The sequence below is a fragment of the Amblyomma mixtum genome, chromosome 8 (genome assembly GCF_055824585.1).
Source record: "Amblyomma mixtum isolate Tamu chromosome 8, ASM5582458v1, whole genome shotgun sequence".
NCBI lineage: Eukaryota > Metazoa > Arthropoda > Arachnida > Ixodida > Ixodidae > Amblyomma > Amblyomma mixtum.
The window spans coordinates 138,700,983-138,723,683 of NC_143019.1; the positions used below are offsets into that span (position 1 = coordinate 138,700,983).

Consider the following 22,701-nt stretch of genomic DNA (forward strand, 5'->3'; position numbering starts at 1 on the left):
TCCTATGGAGGGTATGCCAGAACCAAAGCCCCTTCGACGCAGACATGGTCGAGGCGTGCGTCGTTATGAGACCCAAGCCTGACATGAGGCGTCAACACCGAGACCAGCTAAAAGGCAGGCAAACACCCGAGGATAGCAGCGCGTTGTGAAATCTGCTGCAATGGCCGAAGCCCGGACACTTGCGATCAGTCCTCGGCGCAGCAAGTGGAGGTCTGGCGCTCAATTTGTGCTCTGGGTGCTGCCTGCCTGCGCGCAAACATCTCGCCACAGTGATAAGCGTCAATCTGTCCGCCCCGTTCGCTGGTTACATAAGCTTGAGTGGATGCAACTACGCGCTCGGATGTCCGGCAAGACGACGGATGCTTCCACTCGGCCCGGAGCAGCTGGCGTTAGCGGATACACAGCGTCTCCGCAAAACAAACAAAGAAAGCAAACAGGTACCGACCCATAGATTTCTCTCGCCGTTGTTTACACTTGCTCTGCGCCAGCGCGCGTTGTTATCGCCTCTGCGTATATGCGCAAGACGCCAGCCTGTTATCGGCTCCTCCCCACCCTACGGTGTTTCTGAAACTGTACCGATAAGCGCCGGGAAAGGTGTCAGGTGCGCGCCTATCGTTAGAGGGAGCCGTTCTGAATCTGGAACAATGCAATGGATAGTTCAGCTACAGTCAAGTACTGGTCAGTTTTTATTGGAAAGCAGCGCGAAACACCGCAAACACCACCCAGAAGCGGCACACAAGTCGCGCTAACAATGGAAGGCTCTAGTGATAGGCGAAGAAATCTATACGAAAAGAAAAAAAAAACACGCTGCGTTTGAGAAGGAGACTGCAGAAAAGAAAAAAAACTAAGAGCAGATAATTACACCAAGAAGGTCTATTTCGTTGCCCGAAAGCGCTACCGACGGACGGCTCGCTGACAGACTTGACTCTATTTTTAAGGCGAGAGCCTTTAATTCCACATCGTTGTTGTCAGAAGATTGTTGTCAGAAGGTTATTGCCGCCGCCTGCCAGTATGCTTTGTCAGAATGAAGGAATTTCGTGAATTCAACACCGCAGGCCTACGTTTGTTCCACGTTCGCGCGTTATTTTCGAATAAATAGCTGCGATACCACGCTCCTCCAGTCGGCTTCTTTCTTCTCCCTCGTGCGCCCGTTGCGCTAAGCAACAACTAGCCCCAAAGCAATCAAGTTGTTGTGTCATATGAAGCGCCAAACAGCAGGTCAGAAGTAAGGGGGGGGGGGGGGGGGGCGAACGCAGCACAGCAGCTCATGCTTGCAAGGCGCGGTTTTACAAAGCCTGCCGACCGCTGCTCGCTCGCAGAGTTCCAGCCGCTAGTTGTGCATGCGTACGTCGTTAACCCGGCAGCCTACGCACGCCCTTGCACCCCGTGACTGACGCCAAGGCGGAAGCCCCCGACACCTCGTCCGAGGGAAGTGTCGCCGCCACACCTCTGGGACGAGGGCCAGGGGCGGCGCTTCCAGCGAATCGGAGGTGGGGGGAGAACAGATTTCCCCGGCGGTGCCTTTCGACGAGGCCGCCCACCATCCATCAGCGACGGTGGCCACACGCTGTTGCGGGTCGACACAGGCGGACGAGGCCGCGAATCAGCCGTCAAGCGACTCTCCTCTCGGGTGGTTCGAAAACAAGCCGGCGCCCCGAGCTTATTTCGGGAGCGGAAACCGCGGCGCAGCGGGCAACCACCCAGCCAGATGGGAGGCGATGGCCTGGGGAGACGGGGCTTCGCAGTGACTACGAGACGAGCATAGCGCGATGCATCTCCGTGCGACGAGGCCCACAGCGTCAGTGTTGGAGACGGAGGGGCCCTTGAGTTGGCTGACTCGTTCAGCCCCGCAGGTCCCGGCACCGAAGGACGGTGTTGAACTCCGTTGTGGAGGGAACTGCAGAGCAGATCTATTTGTTGGTTATGCTGCTCGGCTGCTGACCCGAAAGACGCGGGTTCGATCCCGGCCGCGGCGGCAGGAATTTCTTTGGAGGAGAAATTCTAGAGGCCCGTGTATACTGTGCGATGTCAGTGCACGTTAAAGAACCCCAGGTGGTCGAAATTTCCGGAGCCCTCCACTACGGCGTCTCTCATAGGCTTAGTCGCTTTGGGACGTTAAACCCCATAAACTAAACCGAACCAACCAAACCAAACCAGATCTATTTGCACATATTCACAGTCGAGACAGGAGCGTTCTGGTCACAAAGCAATGCATCCCGTTAAATACGCTTCGTATTCCCCGGATCCCTCACTGGGGAATGAAGTTCGGTGAACGACGTCCAATCAGGTGGGCCGATGTGGACACTGGTGGTACCACCCACGGCAGGTGGCGGTGCTGATGCTCCCTCGCAGCTCAGTCGATGGGAAAGGGTAGGGACAGAGTCATCAAACATTGATGTGTCAATCTGACCACTGCGGCAAGTCTTGAGTTCGTTGCCTCCGCGGGAAGGGAATATCCTGCAGTCTCCCAGCAGGTGAATGAACATCCTCGTACTCCCCCGCCGGATGTCCGAAACACGAGACCTCTGCCGAAGACAAAGCCGTCTTTCAATCAACAGCAACAGCTTGGCCTTTCGCAGCACCACTCTGTCCGGCGACTCGAGGGAAGACTCGGCCACTTGCCGCCGTCGCCGCTGCTGCCGCATCTTTGGTCCACGATGACTCACACCTGGTAGTAATTCCTCCCAGGCCCGTGTTCTCCGATCTTAAAGGCCCCGTGCCCACCCCAGCGCAGCAGACACTCTCTACCTCTCTTTGAACGAGCCTCCTCTCCTTCCATTCCCTCCTCGAAATTCTTCTCTCCCGCTCCTCGTCGAGTAGGCTCGGCAAGGCAAAATCACCCCTTCCTTCTCCGGTGTAAGCCGGAGGCGTGGTGTCTGTGGAGTGCGTCACAGGGCGACGTCATGGCCCCGCCTTCAATAGAATTCTTTTCTTGGTTTTTGCATTTTCTCCGCACACTGAACGATCGAGAGGCGCGATCGGCTCGACCACCTAGACTTGTTAGCGAGCGCATCCTTTCATACATCTGTTTGTCATTCCCAGTTAACGAGGCACCTTTTCATTTTCTTTTAGGCCTCCCCACCGTTTCACGAGCGGAGGGGCGGAAGTCGGTTGTGTTCGAAACACACGGCGAAGCGCGGACCCGGCAACCGCCCGTTTGCTTTTCTCCATGCGTGTTTGTGTTCTGTGTGTTTGTGTCTTTTCTCCGCTCCAAAGCATGTCATTCATTGGAGTCAAGGCGTACGCAAGATGCACGAGAGATAAGCGGTGTCTGTGCGGAGCGGTCAAGTAGGCGAGCGAGGGAAAGGCTCTGCTGCACTACTAATTAAAACCTTGTTTTGGGGGGCTCGCATAGAAGAAAAGAAACTGAGAAGGGAGCGCGCACGCAGAGCGTCTCGTGACGTGATCACGGCGGCGGGAGGGGGGGGGGGGGGGGCGAACCAACTCCCTCAGTTTTACTATTTTTTTACTTTTTATGGCTAGGGTTCAAGGCTGTCGCCGCACGCTCCCTCCGCAGTTTTTTTTTTGTTCCTTCGTGCGGGTTTGTAGGCATGAGCCAGAACAGAAGGCGCTGCGGAAAGCCTTGTGCAGACGACGCGACGACAAGGCTACGCCCAACCTTCTCCCGTCAGTCAGAACGATGCACCAATGGAGTGCCTTTAGCGAAAGTAGCCCCCCTTGACGTCAGCGGGGTGCAGAGTAGTGGGCCGGGCCCGTTTTTGAAGGAAGGAAAGAACGAACGGGCTTTGATTTGAATTTTCGCAGCTTTTCGGGGCGCGCATGGCTCTAGAATTTTGCAGAGGTTATCTTCGATGCCTCATCTATGCAGTGGGCTTGTTTTTCAAAAATGTCCGGACCCTGGTCAGTGGCCCTTTAACAGCAACAAGCCGCGGAAACGCAGGCGCCAGAATCCGCTTTCACCGACGCCGCGAACGACAGCGGAGCCAGCCGCCACTCCAGCGTCGAGATGCTCCTCACCGCCGGGCGACTGCTGCCCCATCCCTCTTCGTCGAGGCACAAGGCGCCCGATGGGCGAACTGATGCCCGTCAGGGGGACGTTGTCTGAATGCTGACACTGACACCACCACATAACGCAAGGTGTGGGCACCGGTCACCTATCATAGAAAGAAAAAAAACTCCGACCGGCACAAACGCCTTTCAAGCGGGTGGGCATGAAAACGTCGATTAAAACGTTACAAACTTTTAAGATTTCGTCCATGATTGTCCATTCAGTGCAGAAATATAAGAAATTTGGATATTTATAAACGAAAATATCACTGCAGAACAGCTGAATGAACTAATGTTGATGGCTTCTGAATGCCTAAGGACGTAGGCGCATACTGTAAACGATAAAATGAGGACTGCTTCATCACCTGCCCATTTAGCATTACGACGACATATATTTTAGGCTGATAATCCATTATGGACAGCTTTTGCAAGCATTCCTATTTCGGCAAACCTCCTGCATTTTTGGGAGCTGACATTTTCACCTTGTTTTCATAAATATGTAGTAAAAGAGCGTTTCCGCAAGTATACGTCACCAGTTCATGCAGTTCTGCAAGCGAGAAATCAAAAATTAACCGCCTTTCAACACTCCTTATCACAGGTGATAAGCCGCGCGACGACTGTGTTAAGGTAGGTACCGACACCCGATTTCACGGAAAGCGAGGCGTGCCCCTTACGTAATGCCCCTACGGGGGACTCTTAAGGTAATAAACTGACCTGAGGAAACGAAGTGTATAGCACAAATTTGAGAGGGAAAACAAGGATTAATTCCAGAAAAGGCGCCCACTGTCGACACCGAGGAAAGTGAAATGGAAAGTGTATATTCGAGGGAGGCCGAGGTTCGAGTACAGTTATGTGGTTTATACTTGTGCTGGTGAAAGAGAGGTGAAGGCAGATGGCCGAAGAAAGAATTAACTGGAGGTCATCCCGAAAGAAAGAAGGGGCGATGAGCTGCGCAGGATGCAACTGTGTGGGCGCCGGTGGTGTGTTATAAACAAAAACACCGATATCACATATACAGGGGGTTGGTGTTTTCGGTTTTTTATTTCTTCTTCTTTTTAGGTTTTTATTTCAGAATCCATACTTCGGTTTTCATCGGCGAATGTTGTTTACTGGCTTTTTTCCCGGGTTTTTTTTTCTCGCGAAATACTGGCTTTTTTCCCGTGATTTAATGCAGCTGTGCCGTGTGGTCGAAAGTCAATTTAAGTCTATCTCGGTGATACTGTCATCGCGAACAATTTATTTAGAAGTAATTAGCGTGCATGTGGCAGTACTTTGAGCTGTGCTTGTAGAAGAAATCGCTATCGTCATTAAAAGGTTAACTAAAGCTAAATGGGATAGGCGGCAGACAAAAACGCAGGTTGAAGATAAAGACTAGGAAAACGTGTTATTGTTAGGTTGCCAACCCTAAATTGAACGCGAGGGCGGGGCACCACGTGGTCTGCGTGTTATTGATTGGGGCGATGGAACTGCACGCGCCCAGCTTTCGCGGTAGCCAGAACACACTTTTTGTTGCGAAAGCAACACTATGCGAGTCGCCGAGTCATTTCGCGGAGCTGACGAAAGGCCATACTGCGCATGCGCGAGGAGCAGTTACGTCACACGGCGCATAATGGCACGGCGCCGGCGTCGCTGCGCGGGTGACGCAGAGGTGCCGCCGCCGCGCTCGCCAGTTGCGCATGCGCAGTAGCGGCGCATAGCTAGCGTGCCGGGGCCGCTCCCGCGCACTCTCCATCGCCTCTCTCTCTCTCTCTCTCCTCGTTGCTTTCGCAATCCTCCAGGTTTAACCAGAGCTAAACCACTGCCATTTTTTTTTTCGGCTAAAATAGAAATTCCCAACCTCTTCACATGTACTGCCACGGGTCTATTTGCCGCCATGGCGACGAACGTAAGAGTTGTCAAAGGCAGTTGAAGCCACAATTTTGTCAGAAAATTGAAAACTGGTTTCTCGGGACAGGAAACTGTGCAGTGCCGTCTCACGTCTCCGCCTTGGCAGTTTCGTCCCTCTCTCCACCGTTGTGCGCTGTTTTTTTTTTTTCGCAAAATCGCTCCCTCCCTCGAGGCCCGTTTCCCCTTGGAGAACCCTAGACGCCGACGACGCAGCTTGACACAGCGAAATCCCCCAGGCGCGAACAGACGAAGGAAATCCAGGCTTCCGTGTTGCGCCGCTGGAGGGAGCCTTGTTACCGCGCAATCCGCGGGCTTAACAAGTGGAGGAGCCGCCCCGAAACACGGACGAACCGGAGACGGAAAGCAGCTTAACGGCAAGGACGACTGCCGCACGAGGCGACACTTGTAGTCAGCTGTCAACCCTAAAGTGGAGGGGGCAACTAGGCTTTCATCGGCACGCTTTAGCCGGCGCGAAGTTTTCCTTTCCTTATTAATGCCCGTTCCTTTGTTCGGCACCCATAGAGATCATTACCGCTCGGGTTGGAAACACAAAGTCGGACATACACGGAAACAGCAACTACCCTGGGAGGAAGATGTCGGGAAAAAAAACTGATCGCAGACCTACGCCTCACGCGTAGAGAACTTTGAGAAGTCGCCTGCTGTTTTGCTGACGCCTGTGCGGCTTCTACGAAGGTGCCGTACTTGAATGAGATGAACATTTATCGCTTACTCCTGTCTTCACCAGCTCGAAGACAGGCGGCAATGAATGAACCCTCTGAGCGGTTCTGAAAAAACACCAGCTTGTCCGCGGTGTTGGCGTTCTCGCTATACAGCGTTCTTTCGCGATGCTTCCGGAGGATTCACGACGATCAGAAACAGCGTCGTTCGCTCCGCCGCGCAGTAGTCGAAGCGGTTCCCCGTTCCGGGCTCGTTGGTTCCAAGTGCAAGCAGTCACGCAAACGAAGATCCTGTGGAAGACACGCCGCCAGGGGAAGCTTTCGCGAAAGGCAAATGGTCGCACTCGACAAGTCGAGTGTTCCGTATACGGTCCCGAGAGACAAGGCTAGCTGCTGCTCCCCCGGCAACGGAACGGCCTATCAGGCCGGAGCCCCCAGATAGCCGCAGATGGCGAGGGTCGCCCACCAGCCCAGCGCTGACGTCGGAACCAAGTGAACGCGCGCACACCGGTCCGCGTCGCACCCCATCAGCGGGGCAAGGAGACAGCGGTGCAACTAGCGAAGGCCAGTCACGGCAGGAACTGGGGAAGGCGTCGGCTGGGTCCGTTCGGCAGCCACGATGGCCGTTCCTAGGCGGAACCGCGAGAAGGGACTGCGCGACAAAGAAGGCCACTGACAGCGAACGCTGCAGCGCCTATCCCGTCTACCCCCCTTGGGGACAGCACATGCGAAAGGCCGATGACTTGCTTCCGTTCTTTGTTCTTCTACTAGGCCAGTTCAGACTGCTTCCTTTTTGCGACACTTCCGTCTGCTAATGCTCGGATGGCGTCGTTTCATACTTGCTGAAATGTTCGAGTGGACATTTCGAAGCTTCCCCTGTGACGTCATTTTTTGCGGCAGGAAGCGCAACCTGAATGAAATATAGAAAACACGGATGTTCTGGATGGCCATTCGGCTCGCGCGTATGCCCGTCTTCTTCTTTACATGAGGCAGGTGCAGCCGTTACGCTCGCCGGGGGCTGTTCCGGTTTGTGAAAGCGTTTTGTTGGTGTGCCAGATTGTGACAGTGCCTACGACCGCTCTTCGCTGACGTCTCTCATCATTGCTTCACACTTTTCTTTATATCCCTTCCTTCTTTTCCCCCGGGCAAGGAAGCCACCCAGCGCCCTCTTCTGGACAACACTCCCGCTTTTCCCCTCTGCCACCCTCTCTCCAAAACTAGCGTGGTTGAGCGATTGTGGGGTCGACAGTGAAACGACCTTTCGTCGACAACGGAGACGTTCCGACACTACCATGTTTCATTAAAACTTTTTGTTATTTTCTGCCACGTCCACAGTCGCTCCAACAGCCTTGCTGCATTCCACAATGTCTCGGGGTGCACAGTCGCAGGCGTCTTTTGCCGTAGTCGTGTGGAGTTGTTTAAGAGCTCTTATCAGACCGTGGTCACGCTTTGCTGCGCGGTCCCTCGTTCCACAGAAGATTTCATTGTTGCGTAATTCTCACATCTATGATCGAACTGTGTGCGAGACCCCGCTGTGCTCCCCTTTTCTGCTGCGTGCTGGTTCCTTACTGCTGGGAGCTGTGCGGCGTGCCTATCTGTGCCTTACGTCGCGGGCGCCAGCTGGGAATCGCCGAAAACTGTGCTGGGACCGCCGCCTTGACGATCGAGTCAGTTGGAAGTTCGCGCACGTGTCGTCTGCCTGACATCCTTAGTTGGTTGGTTGGTCTCAAGTAAAATGGCACATACCCGCTACGGGGGAGTGGTGAAGACACAGGCGGTGAACTGTTGGAAAGATTAGCAGCTTTAGAGGAAAAGGAGTAGTAATTGGGTATAGGCTGACAGATTGGACGACGCAACGACAGCGGTCCTGTTAGCTGGGAGATCGAAGACGGGACGACGGCTTTATGTGCAAATTCGAATGCAACACATGGAATGGTTCAATTTAGTATTGACTGAAAGAGAGAGACTAAGCGTCAGGGTATCTTCGCCGTTGTCTTCCCTCCAGCGTCACCACGCCACTGGCCTCGCTGAAGCAGCCGGTCAACGCGTACACCTCGAGAACTCGCTCGGCCGAAGCTGGCCCCGGAATGCGCGCAGTCAGGCCCACAAAGGAAGCGTGGGAATCCTATATGGGGACGAAAACCGTTCGTCGCTCCTTTAACGTCAATGAGGATGACCTACGCGATTACTGTTCTCAGCAAAGATTTGACCCTTCGGCTCTTTTTGCCTATGTTAACGTTTGTTTGGCTGCAAAAGAGGGATATATATCACTCAGAAAATTTAGTTTATAAATCTTCCCGTCCTGTATTCAGTGTTACTTCCGTGTCGTTTTTGCGCTGCCCTCTCACGACTCAAGTATGAACCAACTGGCTCAAAGATAAAATTCTAATCTTCCCGCCGGTTGATTCCAATTCGTGACGTCCTTACCGAAGAGGACGGGCTGTCATGTTTTGAAGTGAATGGCGCTGCACAACAGCCTCCGAGATCCGCGAAATGGTGCCGACACACGCAATTTACTTGCGAAATCGGCCGGTGATGGCGACACCTGTATTTCGTTTCTTTGGCTATTTCTAATTTTTGTAACAACACTGCTAGCATTGAGAGTGCTCCCTTTGTCGTTAGAATGGCGTAGTAGATTCACACAGGCCAGCTTAAATTCGTTTTCAGAGTCCGTTTAATGAGCCCACTCGGCCCGGCCGGCGCCTTCTTTCTTTTTTTTTTTTTTTTACGAACGTAACTCGCGCTGCAGCCGTACGAACCAGAGTCCAAACACCGCCCATCCGGTACACAACTTGGGCCCACCTTTCCGCCTGGTGAAGAGCGCGCGATAGGGGCATCCTTGTCTAACTAATCGCGATAAGTAATCGCGGATTACAAGCTGTCCCTAACGCCACTGCTGTACCTGACCGATAATCGCGAGGATTGTTTCGTCAAGCCCACTATCGGGAGCGAATGTTGTGCCAGATTAGATCCACTTGTGCAAGGCTTCCAAACACAAAAGAGTACACGCAAGCACACGTACATACGCGCACGAGGGTCGGCCAGAAAGCGGCGCGTCCTATTTTCTCACCTGGACCCAGTAACGCTACACGCCGAAGCTGGCACTGCGCCAGCGGACGAGTAGAGGTAGGGCCAGCAAATACTTCTGCAATGTAGAAGAACTCCTTGCTGGGCGCGTTGGTGCGCAGCTTTCTTGGGATGGCGTTGCGCACACCAAGAAACTTGCACAGCAAAGAGCAGAAGACAGATAGAGCTCTATCTCTATCTGTCTTCTGCTCTTTCCTGTGCATGTTTTTTCGTGTGCGCAACGCCATCCCAAGAAATACTTCTGCCACGCGAGAGATGGCAGCACAGAGACCGTTTAGCATGCCCAGGATGTGGAAATACGACATGGCAAAATAACTAAAAGTATTCTGTCAGGGCGCCCACTGAGAAACAAAGAGTGCCTCTAACAGCGGCGAATTACAACCGGAGTACTCCTAATCGAGCCGTCGCGCGTTGGCAAGGTTTCAAAACCTGCGGCAGACGAGTCCCTCGAATGCGGCAGCGGAAGATTCCTGCGCGCAGGATTCCAAGCACCCACTGAAGCAATGCGAAAGGTTTCCGGGACAGCATCGAGACTGGTGACGAAACATGACGTCATCCCCGCTACTCTGAGTCATACCCCTGCCACACCGGCGCAAGATGCATACTCTCAGAGTTGGCGCTGCACGGCCAAATGCAATGCCATTGTACGTGCGTCCCGACGACGACAGAGCCTGGAAGCAAGTTAGAAATGTTACCTGACTGCAAATCAGTGCTCACTGCCCAAAATCCCGTCAATGCTGTCCGAGTGCAATATCAAAATCATCTTGCGGAAAATGCCGCTTTCTTGGCTGACAAGTCGAAAAAGTAGCCATGCACTCGGATGTCAGCCCACAAGCCGCAATTCGCAACGAAAATGCAGTTGAGGAGCTTCATCTAAGAGAAAGTTAAGAATAAAATATTTGCAGGAGGCTGTTTCTAACCAGCTTGCATGCTTTTCTGCGTGACGAACGGGGACGAGAGTATCTCGGGCGAATGAGTTGTAGCGAACTCAGATCGTCACAAATGACAGTAAGTAATGGCATTACACCCGTGCCACACTGGCACAAGAAATGGCATAAAGCTTTACGCCCTACTGATTGTAAAACATTTTATTCGCCGGAAAGAGCTTGGCAAGAGGTCGCGTTAAGTGGTCGAGAGTACGCAGCCCTCGACGACTTTGTCAGCCCACTCCACCGCCAAAACTTGCGTTCTGGGGTCAGAGCTAGCCAGCACGGTCTCCTACACAGCACAAATACACAGGACTAGCGTCTGTCCTGTTTATTTGTGTTCTTGTCCCGTGTGTTCACTAAGCGCTAACAAATATGATTCCAAACGCTTTCCAACTAGCCCAAGTTTCCGCCTTAATAGGTCTCCCACCGCTCGAGAGAAGGAGCGGTAACTAGATCACCCGGAGGTGGCTGTATTTTGCAATCACATAGGATATGATCGTAGTTGGCTCGTTGGCCGCAGTGTTTGCAGTTCGGTTTGTATAGATGAGGATAAATGCACGCGAGAAGTGATGGGGTGCGTAATCGATCTCGTCTGTAGCCGACGCCACGAACACTCAACGTTTTTTAATGCCATTGTTTTCGGACTTGGTGCTACACGTCCACATTCAATGCCATTATACGAAAGTCACGATGACGATAACGCTTGCAAGGCAGACAAAAATTCACCCAAATATAAACAGCGCTAACGAGCACAATATCTCGGGAGTGTTGTTCAAATGTAACAAAAATATTATTTTGCAGAAAACACCGCTGCTGTTGCCTGAGAAGTAAAAAAAAGTAGCCATAAAAGTAGCCGCATATCGCCACACAAGTCGAGTGTATCTGTCAGAAGCGCCAGGCAAAAAAAATGGTGCCGTTCACATCAAAAGTGCAGTATATATGCCTCATCTGACTGAAAGTTATGAATTAACCATTTGCTACTGGTTAAAACTAGTTAGTTACTAACAAATATGCATGCTTTCCTGCATGTGGAATGGGGACGAGCGCGCGCATTGCTCGGGCGAATGAGTTGTGGCGAACTCAGTGGATCGCGAACGGCATGTAATGCTAATGTCATTAAATTCATGCGTGTGGCACCGCACGAATTCCATTAACACTTAAGGCAGTAAGCAATTAATTCCGTTAAATTTGCCCATGAGGCACGGGTCTCGATAGCAGCAGCGGAGACACGTGAGCCCGGCGAACAACTTCAATGCACAACCCGCTGCGTGCAAAAATAGCGCGCATCGTTTTTTGGAAAAGAGCGTCGCCCTTCAGGACCTCACATGCTGGAGAGACTGCGCATTCTGAACACTGCCACCTAGGTAAAATGAAGCTTGCCTGAGTGCAGACGCAGCACAGCTAATCGACCCAATATGGCCGGCCCAATATCGGCCCAATCCTATAGTGGGCCAATAATCGGTCCAATATCGGCTCAATCCGATATTGGGCCGATAGTCGGCCCAATATGGTCCAATATGCAGGACCGTCCTTTGTCAATGTGTTTAAAATCATCATCATCAGCCTGACTACGCCCCCTGCAGGGCAAGGGACTCTCCCACGTCTCTCTCCAATTAACCCTGTCCTTAGCCAGTTGCGGCCATCATAACCCTGCAGACTTGTTAATCAAATTCGCCCACCTAACTTTCTGCCGCCCCCTGTTACGCCTGCCTTCTCTTGGAATCCACTCTGTTACCCTTAAAGGGCCAGCGGTTATCTTGCCTTCGCATGACATGCCCTGCCCAAGCCCACTTCTTCCTCTTGATTTCGACTAGGATGTCATTAACGCGCGATTGTTCCCTCACCTGCTCCGCCCGCTTCCGATCTCTTAACGTTACACCTATCATTTTTCTTTCCACAGCTCGCTGCGTTGTCCGTAACTTAAGCTGAACCCTCTTTGCTAGCCTCCACATTTCTGCCCCGTAGGTAAGTACTGGTAAGATATTTCCCTCTCATGATCCAATACTGGGCCGATTACCTGTGCTGGAAGGCCCAATTTCAGTAAGCGAGGAAAACGATGAAAGTAGATTTTTTTTTAATTTGGTATCCCGAGCCCTGCAATGTGTTCGGCGTGATATAACAGGCGGGAGTCTTTTTCCTAAGGCGACGATGCTGCCATGCTGACAGACAGTCATCTCGACTGTTAGGAGCTTCAAGAGGCCCGATATTTGGGTTGACATAAAAACAGAGAACCGCAGACGTCAGCTACGAAGATGCGCTGTCGCACTGTTGATTAGCTCGTATGCAACTTAGCACTACTAAACTTTACTAAACTTTTCTACTTCACTTTACTGAAATTACTGGCAATCGCCGCACCCCCTGGGACCTCCTATTGGCACAAAATGCGACAAGGCTGATGTTCCTGGTACACCATCAGACCCCGTCCAATTATGTTTTGCGAGCACCTTGGGTTGGATGCCACACTGCCTGAAAAACCTCGTCGCGGGAAAAATGTAGGGCCGTTCCAAAAGCTGGAGCTCGCAACTGAGCATTAGTACATGCGGTTATTTGGCTGGTGAGCCAGGTTTCCCGAATATAGATTGGTTTATGGGGGTTTAGTGTCCCAAAGCGACTCATGCTATGAGGGACGCCGTAGTGGAGGGCTCCGGGAATTTCGACCACCTGGGGTTCCTTAACGTGCACTGACAGTGCACAGTACACGGGCCCCTAGAATTTCGCCTCCATCCAAATTCGGCCGCCGCGGCCGGGATCCAACCCGCGTCTTTCGGGCCAGCAGTCGAGCGCCATAACCACTGAGCCACCGCGGCGGCTGGGGAGTAAAAGGGAGAGTAAGCTGTCCTATTGCGCTCTCCCATTCATTAAAGAAGACAGCATACTCTCCTTTTTACTCCTCTCTATTTACAGTATATACGCACCGAGGTGGACACCCCTTTCAAACATTTCGACAGAGAGTCAGTAAAGAGTCCACCGAGTGTCTACAGACCGTGTGCACCTATCTATCCACATTTTTGTAACGTAAATCGGGGGCTGCTGCTGCTGTACGCGAAGAGCGAAAAGTACAGGCACTGCACGTCCTACGCAGGGGTCCAGATTCGCGTTTACCCCAGCCTAATTTATTATTAGTGCCAAACAGGAGAGCGCCGACCAAACGACCGAAGGTCGTTCTTTTTTGGTACTAATAATGACCCTGCGCTACCCGACCAGACGAGATTTCGTCAAGCCTTAGATCAGCAAAGTGGTTGTTTGGGCGTGTTGGTGAGACATGATGTAAAGTTGAAGCGCACAACCAGACGAGGACGGTGAAAAAGACGAGAGACAAACGAGCGCTAGTTTGTCACTCGTCTCCTTCACCGTCCTCGCCCGGTTATGCGCTTCAACTTTTATCAAACCTTAGACTTCAGCCTACTTCAGACGTACTCTAAGCGCTTTTGCTTTTCCAACGAATGTGTCCACCGGCCCCACATCAGCCCTCGGCGGAAATGTGCTTGTGCCACTCGGACCACCATCACAAGCAGGTATACTCTGCTTCGACTGCGCCGCCTCGGATGAAGCTTCCCAGCGTACGACGTGATTTCGTCGGCCAAGTTATGCCATGAGCGACAATACGAAGCATATCGCGTTTCTGCTGAGTGGTTTCGGGCAGAAATCCTCGGAAATGTCCGCGTATCACTCGCAAAACTGCCACACAGTGTTCACATGCCATTGCGCACGAAAACATTCCTTTCGGCGAAGTGTACATTATATTGAAATGAAATTTAAGCGCACACGAAAAAACACACACAAGAGGAGGATACACACAGGACAGGCGCTACATTCCATTGTACATTCCACTGTAAACACCGGGAACATCACATATGCGTTGCAGAAGCGCTGAATGTGCACAAATAAGCATATCTAATCGTGCTCTAAAAGATGTAACATGCGTTGCATGTTTCTCCCGAAGACAACCAAGTCCTGTCGTGCCCCCGTGTATCAATTCCAATTATCCCCCAGCCAAAACAAAACGGAGAAATTTATTACCCAATTAAATAACGAAATTTTCAATGTCCCTGTTGGGCTAAGCATGTTAGGCACATACGTGCTCTTTTTCCCGTCAGTAAAGCTTTACGGTTCCGAGACTTCGGTTGGGTGGACATAATGTAAACGTTAAGGCGCAGAAAGTTTTGCCACGCCCTGGCTATGGAGAAACCTGTTGAAACCTGTCGGACGAGCTGGCAGTATTTCATCTTCCACTTAGAGCTATATCTCATCTCTCTTCGTAAGCCGCATCCTCCTCCTCTTAGTGATGAAATCCCATCTGGGCCCAGCGTCGGCCTTTTTTTTATTTTTATTTGTCCTGCCTTTTACTTATTAGCGAGACATACGGCTTCTCAAGTCAGTCTATTCTTTCTGTCACATGCGGTAAGATGAAGGTCTCGTCGTGAAATTCGAAATCGGAGGAGGATGTTTGAAAACGGGCGCAGGGCTAGCAAGTGCGTCAGTTATCAATCAGGCTTTCAGATCGAATGTTTTAAAAAGCTCAAGATTATAATGAAAAACGCCAACAAAACGCATGCTCTTGTTACATGCACTTCAGCATGCGTCAAGGTAGCCTGTGGAAGGAAAGTCGAGTGAGGAGGACTGTAATAATGGTGATGATGATAATAATAATAATAATAATAATAATAATAATAATAATAATAATGCCTCTATTTTCCATCACAAGGATGTGGGAGGCAGAGAGCTGGGATCCTATCTTGACAAGCCCGTCGTATTCTCGTAGCCGCTTGTCGTATTCGCATTACACTGTCGGCGGTCGAATTTCGATTGAGGCGAAATTCTAGAGGCCCTTGTACTGTGCGATGTCAGTGCACGTTAAAGAACCCCGGGTGGTGAAAATTTCCAGAGCCCTTCACTACGGCGTCCCTCATAGCCTGAGTCGCTTTGGGACGCTAAACCCCATAAAACCAAACCTAAACACAGAAGGAACAAGCAAGGCACTCGTCCAAAGCAAATCTGCTGTAAGGATTGGTTTCCTCACTTACCAAGACACTTACCAAAGAAGACGCGCCACAAACAGTGATAACCGACTAAACGACTGTCCTTAAAATGTAGTCCTCCCAGAAACAACAACGCAAAAATACACGGTTATCAAGCTAGCTTACTACGCCCTCGGGCATCTGCGCGCCGCCGCACATACCAGCATGGCGGCTGCTGCAGGATGGAATCAGACTGTAGACGGCGCTGCTTTGCCAAGATGGATGCGCACTCTCAAAAACAATGCGCTTCCGAGTATACTAAAACTGCAGAAGACCGGAATTTGTTAATCGACGAAAACGCGATACCCCGGCACTGGGACAGTGCAGAATAAAGCGCAGGATTTTCTCTTTCGTGCAGAAGAATGAATCCATGAAAGGCCAATCTAGAGAAAAGGCAATTCTTGCGCAAGCCGATTACTAACGCACCGTCGGCAGTTCAAGCGGCATCGACGCAGAAACGTTCACTGGGTTAGCGCCGACAGCAACAGCTGGAGAAGGATGCTGAAATGTCACTGTAGATTTGCCGGTTAAGAACCTGATGAGTAACTCACTCACATGCGTCAACGACTCCACCATGAAGACGCGGTTGTCGGGTGAAAGTGAAAAAATGGCTCTCACTTTCAAACCTAATGGATTCGACGAAGGCAAGACAACCGCTGGTCCTTAAGGGTAACGGAGTGGATTCCAGGAGAAGGCAAGCGTAGCAGGGGGCGGCAGAAAGTTAGGTGGGCGGATGAGATTGAGAAGCTTGTGGGGACACGGTGGCCGCAAGTGGCGAAGTACAGGGTTAATTGGAGAGAGACATGGGGGGAGAGGCCTTTGCCCTGCAGTGGGCGTAGTCAGGCTGATGAGGATGGCGGAGGTAAGGTTCCCGACTCGTCTCTGCGCCCTCCATGCGACCAGAATATCAAAGCGTATACAGGCCTCACCAGTTATTTCTGTGCCCTCGGCAAACCAGTTTCTTAAGTGGCTTGGCCCAGATCGACACCACCTCAGACTCGAACGAGCGGTGTGATTTCTTTGACGCGTGCTCCACGTGAAGCCTGCTGCTATCACAAGGGAAACGAAATGGGGTTTTCTCGACACGGTTGTGTAATTTTTACACCTGCACGTTTTGGACCAATGACCGAATGGAGAGAACGCTTTGTTACCGCTAGCCTGTGTTATTAGCGGTAGGATAGACGACAATCACCTGCGCGTAAGCTACGGACGCCGTGTTTGCAATTTCGATAACGTCGCCAATATGAATGGGCGAGCATATCAACGAACACACGCTCGCAAAACTCATACAAGAAAAACAAACAAAAAAAAGTAGTGACGTTTCGGCAACACTACGGGTGCATTGTTCACAAATGGATGAAAACGAGGTCGGCAGCAGCGTTTTCATCCATCTGTGAACAAGGCACCCGTAGTGGTGCCGAAACGTCAATGCTTTTTTGTTTGTTTTTCTTGTATGATTTTGGCAAGTGTTTATTTGTTGATATGCTGAATTTCCCTCGCCAGACGGGCTTCCGTCGAACCCTCCACTATCAATAAGCGAGGCCCGAAACTGACCCCCGGGCACTCCAGACGTTCCCTGAAGTCGTGAACAAACGATAAATGCGAATGAGAAAACCCTGCGAATTCAGCGATTAATCGCCAGCAGACCGCCATCGAGCGAGTGCTCAGAGCGCAATTAAGTGATGCCGAGTTATGTTGCTGAGCAGACTGATGTTGAAAATTTTGCTTTAGGTGTGGAGACGTTTTTGCGGGAACCGGGTGGAAATCTGTGATTCTGTTTTTGCGAATGTATTTTATGCAATGAGAGCTGTACCTCTAATTGTATTTGTATATGTTTTCCCTCCCTGTAAAGACCCTCATCAGACGGTTAAGAGTATGAATAAATTAAAACAGATAAATAAAAATGCAGCGAGGTTGAGGATGAGCCCGTCATGACAAACGAAATACACTTTTTTCAGCAGACCGCAAAAGTCGCTTCGGTCGGACCAGGGCCCTTTATAGATTGCGCGAGGTCACGTGTGAATTCATCTCACTGCGTCACAGTAGAAAGCATCAGAGAAAAAGCCACGCCAATTAAATGAAAGGAAGCCTCTGTTAGAAAAAAACCTAAATACTAAACCTAAACCAAAATCTCTTTGCAATGTTATCAGCGCAGACTTAGAGGCACAGGAGCGGGAACAAGAATGAAGGACAGGCGCACTGGCTCTCTTCTACTTAGCAGAGCAGAACGTTGGGTCAGTTGGTGTAGCGACATATTCAGGAAAACTGCGCAGAATGACACAGGACGGAAGGGAGAAACACGTACACAATGCGCTCGTGTGTGTGTAGCTGTTTCTCCCTTCCTTCTTGTGTTATTTTGGGTAAAGTTTTCTTAAATATGTCTCTTCTACTAGTTAACAGAAAACACAAATATTTAAAAAAAACGGCCAAAATCGCACCTATGCCGTACGTTGGAAAGTGAAAATGGATACCCGTGTTTGCCACCAACTATAAAAGGGAGCAGGCGCTTGAAGTTCTGCAATTTTCTGGCTGGTGCTGCGTTTCAATGACTTTAAAAAGCACAGCAACCTTCCATAAACTTGCCCAAACTACAGCTGTAATGAAAGCATACGTATGTGAGAAAAGTGCCTTGGAAACACACAAAATTAGATTAATTAAACTGGTCTGCGCTCAAGGTGGCTCCGCTTCTTGCTGGACTTAACAGGCACTTCAGTCATTTTCCAGATTCGTGTAAAATTGAGGAAGATAACAGTGATAACACCTGGAGCCCCATATACTCTTCTGGGGACACGCTAGGGAGGACTCTCGATTATGCAGCAGACGCTCAAGCAGTGTTTCGCAATTTGCGTCTCAGTCTGGGAAAAGTCCCACGCTGACATGGTTTAGTGCCGCTATTGCGATCACGGGCGTACAATGGTCATCACACACGCTTTCGAGAAGAGACCGCTTGGAAGCATGCGGCCGATAAGCGGGCGCCGGCAGCGTCGTCTCCGGCGTTCCCTATCTGCAGGACCGCATTCATTTGCTACCTGCGTTATCCGAGTCATTTTCGGCGGTTAAAAAAGTTCGGAAGCCATGCCTAGATGCACTGACGACCTGTACTATCAGGCGTATCGCGTAAGCGGGATGCCGCGGACTAGCGGGAAGCTGCAAACTGGAAGGCTAAAGTGAGAAAAGCTCTCTAATGCATCCTGCTAGCGAATAACATCCGATCGCGAGTTTACGAGCTTCAATAAAGTTTTATTTTTCTACGTGAATACATCTAATTACAGACCGCTCCTTTTACGCCAGATCTTAGAGCAAGTGCACAAAAACGTACAATATGCGCAAAGAGCGTCCTCTGCAGTGCACACTAGTTTCTTTTCCGAACACCGCTTGCGACACGGTCTCCAACCCTCGGTGCGCGTGACTTTGGGGAAACGGCGGAGTCACCACTTCGCCTACACGACAGTGACAGCCTACCCTTTCCGAACAGGATACAAGGACTTCCTCGTCTTGCGACCATTCTAAACGCCAAGACAACGCAATACTAAGCCTGCGCGCGCGCGGAATGCCCCCTCTCCAGCAGACCTGTCGTGCACTCGCATCATTTCTCTTTCGCCGCACGACAGAGCCCTGGCCGCCGGCTACGAGGGAGCGGGGCTGGCGGCGGCGTCCGAGCGCGCAACTGTCCGAACTGTTTTGCCGGTATGTCACTCGCCGGCGCACCGGCACACTCATTAGTGTAGACCCTAATTGGTTCGCGAGGATAGAGGGGCCCGGGATGTCAGAGGCAGCGCGTTCCGAGAAGCCCCGACGCGACAGCTGACCGCGGCCGGGCTGACAGCGAAGGGGCCGATCGGGGAAACAGCTGACAGGCTCGCTGGTACGGCCGGCGGTGGCTCGCGCGGCGAAACCAGAAAGCGAGAAAGGAAACCGGCCCCGTGTGGCATATCTGCCCCCCCTCTCCCGCTGTTGATTTCCCCGTCCAAGGTTATCGCATCGTTAATAAACGAGCGCGCGCGCGAGCATCGCCGATCGAACCGAGCGAAACGGGCTCCTCCGCGGGGAGGGGAGCCCCGAGGGAGGCGCGTTCCGGCCGCGCGCACGCCGAGCGGCGCCGTCGTCCTGCTAGGCCTAATGAACGGCCGCCGTTTCCGACGCCCCGCTCGGGCGCCGCGGCAGCGTGCGGGCCGACACCGCCGCGCACGCACGGGGAGCGTGCCGCGACGAGGTCGGGTGCGCCGCCCAGCTCGGGCAGCCCCGCTGGCCCTGGCGATCGGCGGCCGACGGGGCCGTCTGCTGCGAGGAGCGAAACCAGCGGCGGCGATCGGGGAAAAACACCGCGGCGCGCGCGCGCAAGGGGGAAAGCGCACTCACGTCGTCCCACTTGACGAATTTGTTGCCCTCCTGCAGGCTCTTGGGCACACTGATGGGCTTGAGCTGGAGCACATGAACGCCCGATTTCGCGCCCGCCATATTCCTTGTTGTTCACATGTGTCCCGGCTCGTTTCGCTTCGCCAGCACTCGCGGGACACCACTCACACGCACACAGCTAGACTACGGCGGCGGCACGCTCCCGCAGGCGGCACGGACTCTCGCCTTCCGCTCACCGGCCGCCGATGAGCCTGCCGCTGCTGCCGCCGCCGACAGTGCGGAGCGCGAGCGCCGACGGGAAACATGTGGCGCCACCCAGAAACGTCCGTTGAAACTAGTCGCGTTGAAAATGCCTGCGAGCGCAGGCAGATGACGCGACGGCTTGATTTCGAAAGGCGCGCATTCAGGCCACATTTTGTTTGAATGAGATCAGGGCTACGGAATTCCAACCCTGCAGTCGTGGCAGGACTTAAATTACCGTGCTAGAGGGGAATGGCGGTCGCGTTTATTTATTTTACTTCATTAGTAGTATATTCATTTCTCGGTTTGGTTTGGTTTGGTTTGGTTTGGTTCATGAGGTTTTATAACGTCCCAAAGCGACTCAGGCTATGAGAGACGCCGTAGTGAAGGGCTCCGGAAATTTCGACCACCTGGGGTTCTTTAACGTGCACTGACATCGCACAGTACACGGGCCTCAAGAATTTCTCCTCCAGAGAAATTCTAGCCGCCGCGGCCTATATTTCTCGGCAAAAAAGATCTGACCTGTGTGCGCCCGATCACCCCCCCCCCCCCCCCCCTGCTTTTAGCGAATAGGGGCGTAGTCCGAGCACGTCCCGGGCCTCCGGTCCTAGAAGGAGCCTCTGACGGAGCACTTTCTCCCACCCACGAGCCTCCTCCCACCATCCACCCACCTTTTCAGGAGGCCGCCGCCCATCACCCACATGCACCCTCAGAAGCACCAGAGGGCCAAGGCGATATCAAATTCAAAAACATGTAGAATCGGTGTAAAATCAATGTAAAATGAAATGCGCAACGAATGCTGCTAATGCAGATTCGTCGCATCATCGTATGACCGTCTTTGAATTTCTTTTCTTTTGCATTCCTCCCTTGAGACTCTGGTACTATCGGGGACAAAAGTGGTGTACTCCAGTCGGCGGGAGCAGGAGGAACGGAGAACTGGAGTTACTGTATATGCATATAGGTACAGTAACTCTACGGATGGACGGACGGACGGACGGATGGACGGATGGACGGATGGACGAATGGTTGGACGGATGGACGGATGGACGGATGGACGGATGGACGGATGGACGGATGGATGGATGGACGGATGGATGGATGGACGGATGGACGGATGGACGGATGGACGGATGGATGGATGGATGGATGGATGGATGGATGGATGGATGGATGGATGGATGGATGGATGGATGGATGGATGGATGGATGGATGGATGGATGGATGGATGGATGGATGGATGGATGGATGGATGGATGGGAGCGCCCCCTTTAAAACGGGGTGGTGGCAATTGCCACCATGCTCAGCTTTTCTTTATTTATTTTTGCTCCACTGTGTTGTTAATTCTCATTAAGATTCGCCATCTTCTTTCACCACGGTTTCCTACACTTCTAACCTTGGTCAAATGTTTAGGGGAATCCCCCAAGGTGGAGTAGATTTTGTAATAAGGGAGTAATTACTCATTGACATCCACCCGAGCGCAGCCATACGGCTACAAAGGAAAACTATACAGCTATATGAATTTTTCTTTAACTACAAAGTTTCTGAGAAAGCTGGATAGCTTTCCTTTGTATGGCTGCGCTCGGGTGGATGTCAATGAGTAATTACTCCCTTATTACTTCTAACCTTATGTCACCTCTCTGCTTTTCAGCCACCAATCCTCCAATCGCTTTCTGCTAACTTCCACTGCAGATTTGTTTACATGACCATTGTTGTCTTTGAACCCTAGGGCCTCCGGAAGAGTGACTGTGCCTGCATCGACATCCGGATGGATACCATCACGGAAAACTGCGTTGCAACGCCATCTACAGGCGGCATCTGGGATCGAGACAGCCATTGCGTAACCTTTATTATCGGCAGGCATGTCGCTTGGCTCGTTTCAGTGTTTCGTGCTCTGGCTCGCCAAAATGCCGCAGTTCTCCGGCTCCCGCCGCGTGGAGTATGCCACTCTTGTCCCCGATAGTACAAACACTGTAGGGTGGCTATACTATATTGTTGATTTAGTGCGAGAATGGACCATGGTGTGTCTGTAAATGTTTAAAGAGTTGACGGCGCTCGTTCAGAGCTGTAAGTCGAAGTGTACGCATATCACAACAAGGCGACAGGGTGAGCCATTGTGAACCTCGCATACACGTATGGGGAGATGCAAGATACACCGTGTACATTTAGAAGGAAAGAAGAACCGGATTTGATGGCTGCACATGCAAGATAGAGAGGTGTTTTTACCGAGTAGCGCCTAGTGGCAGTGCTAAGCCAAAACTCTCTATTAAAGAATAATTCAGGTAGATAAAAAAAAAACCGTGGGATCAGTGGAGGTCAAGTTAGCATCCAATGAACCAAATATGACCGGCAGTCAGGCTCATGCATTAATATGGTTGCTCAGTTGGATTTTCTGGTTTCATTTGGGTGTGAAGGGCTGTGTACGGGAGGCCTAGTCATGGCCCAAAAGAACTCACTCCACCGACTAGTACCAGAGACACTGTGTCTGGCTTCAAAATTAT

General features: G+C 51.8%; 1 protein-coding gene across 2 annotated transcripts in view; it reads right to left on the reverse strand.

Annotated features, from left to right (window-relative positions):
- The window catches only part of Plc21C (Phospholipase C at 21C), a 276,056-nt gene extending 255,818 nt beyond the window's left edge, over positions 1–20,238 (reverse strand). The window contains exon 1 of one of the 2 annotated variants that reach the window (XM_089555248.1): positions 19,966–20,238. In XM_089555248.1, coding sequence (XP_089411374.1) covers positions 19,966–20,064 — 99 coding nt within the window. In that variant the 5' untranslated portion in view covers positions 20,065–20,238. The remainder of the gene's footprint in view (positions 1–19,965) is intronic. The other variant, XM_089555250.1, reaches the window with a different exon arrangement.
- Positions 20,239–22,701: the final 2,463 nt, after the last annotated feature.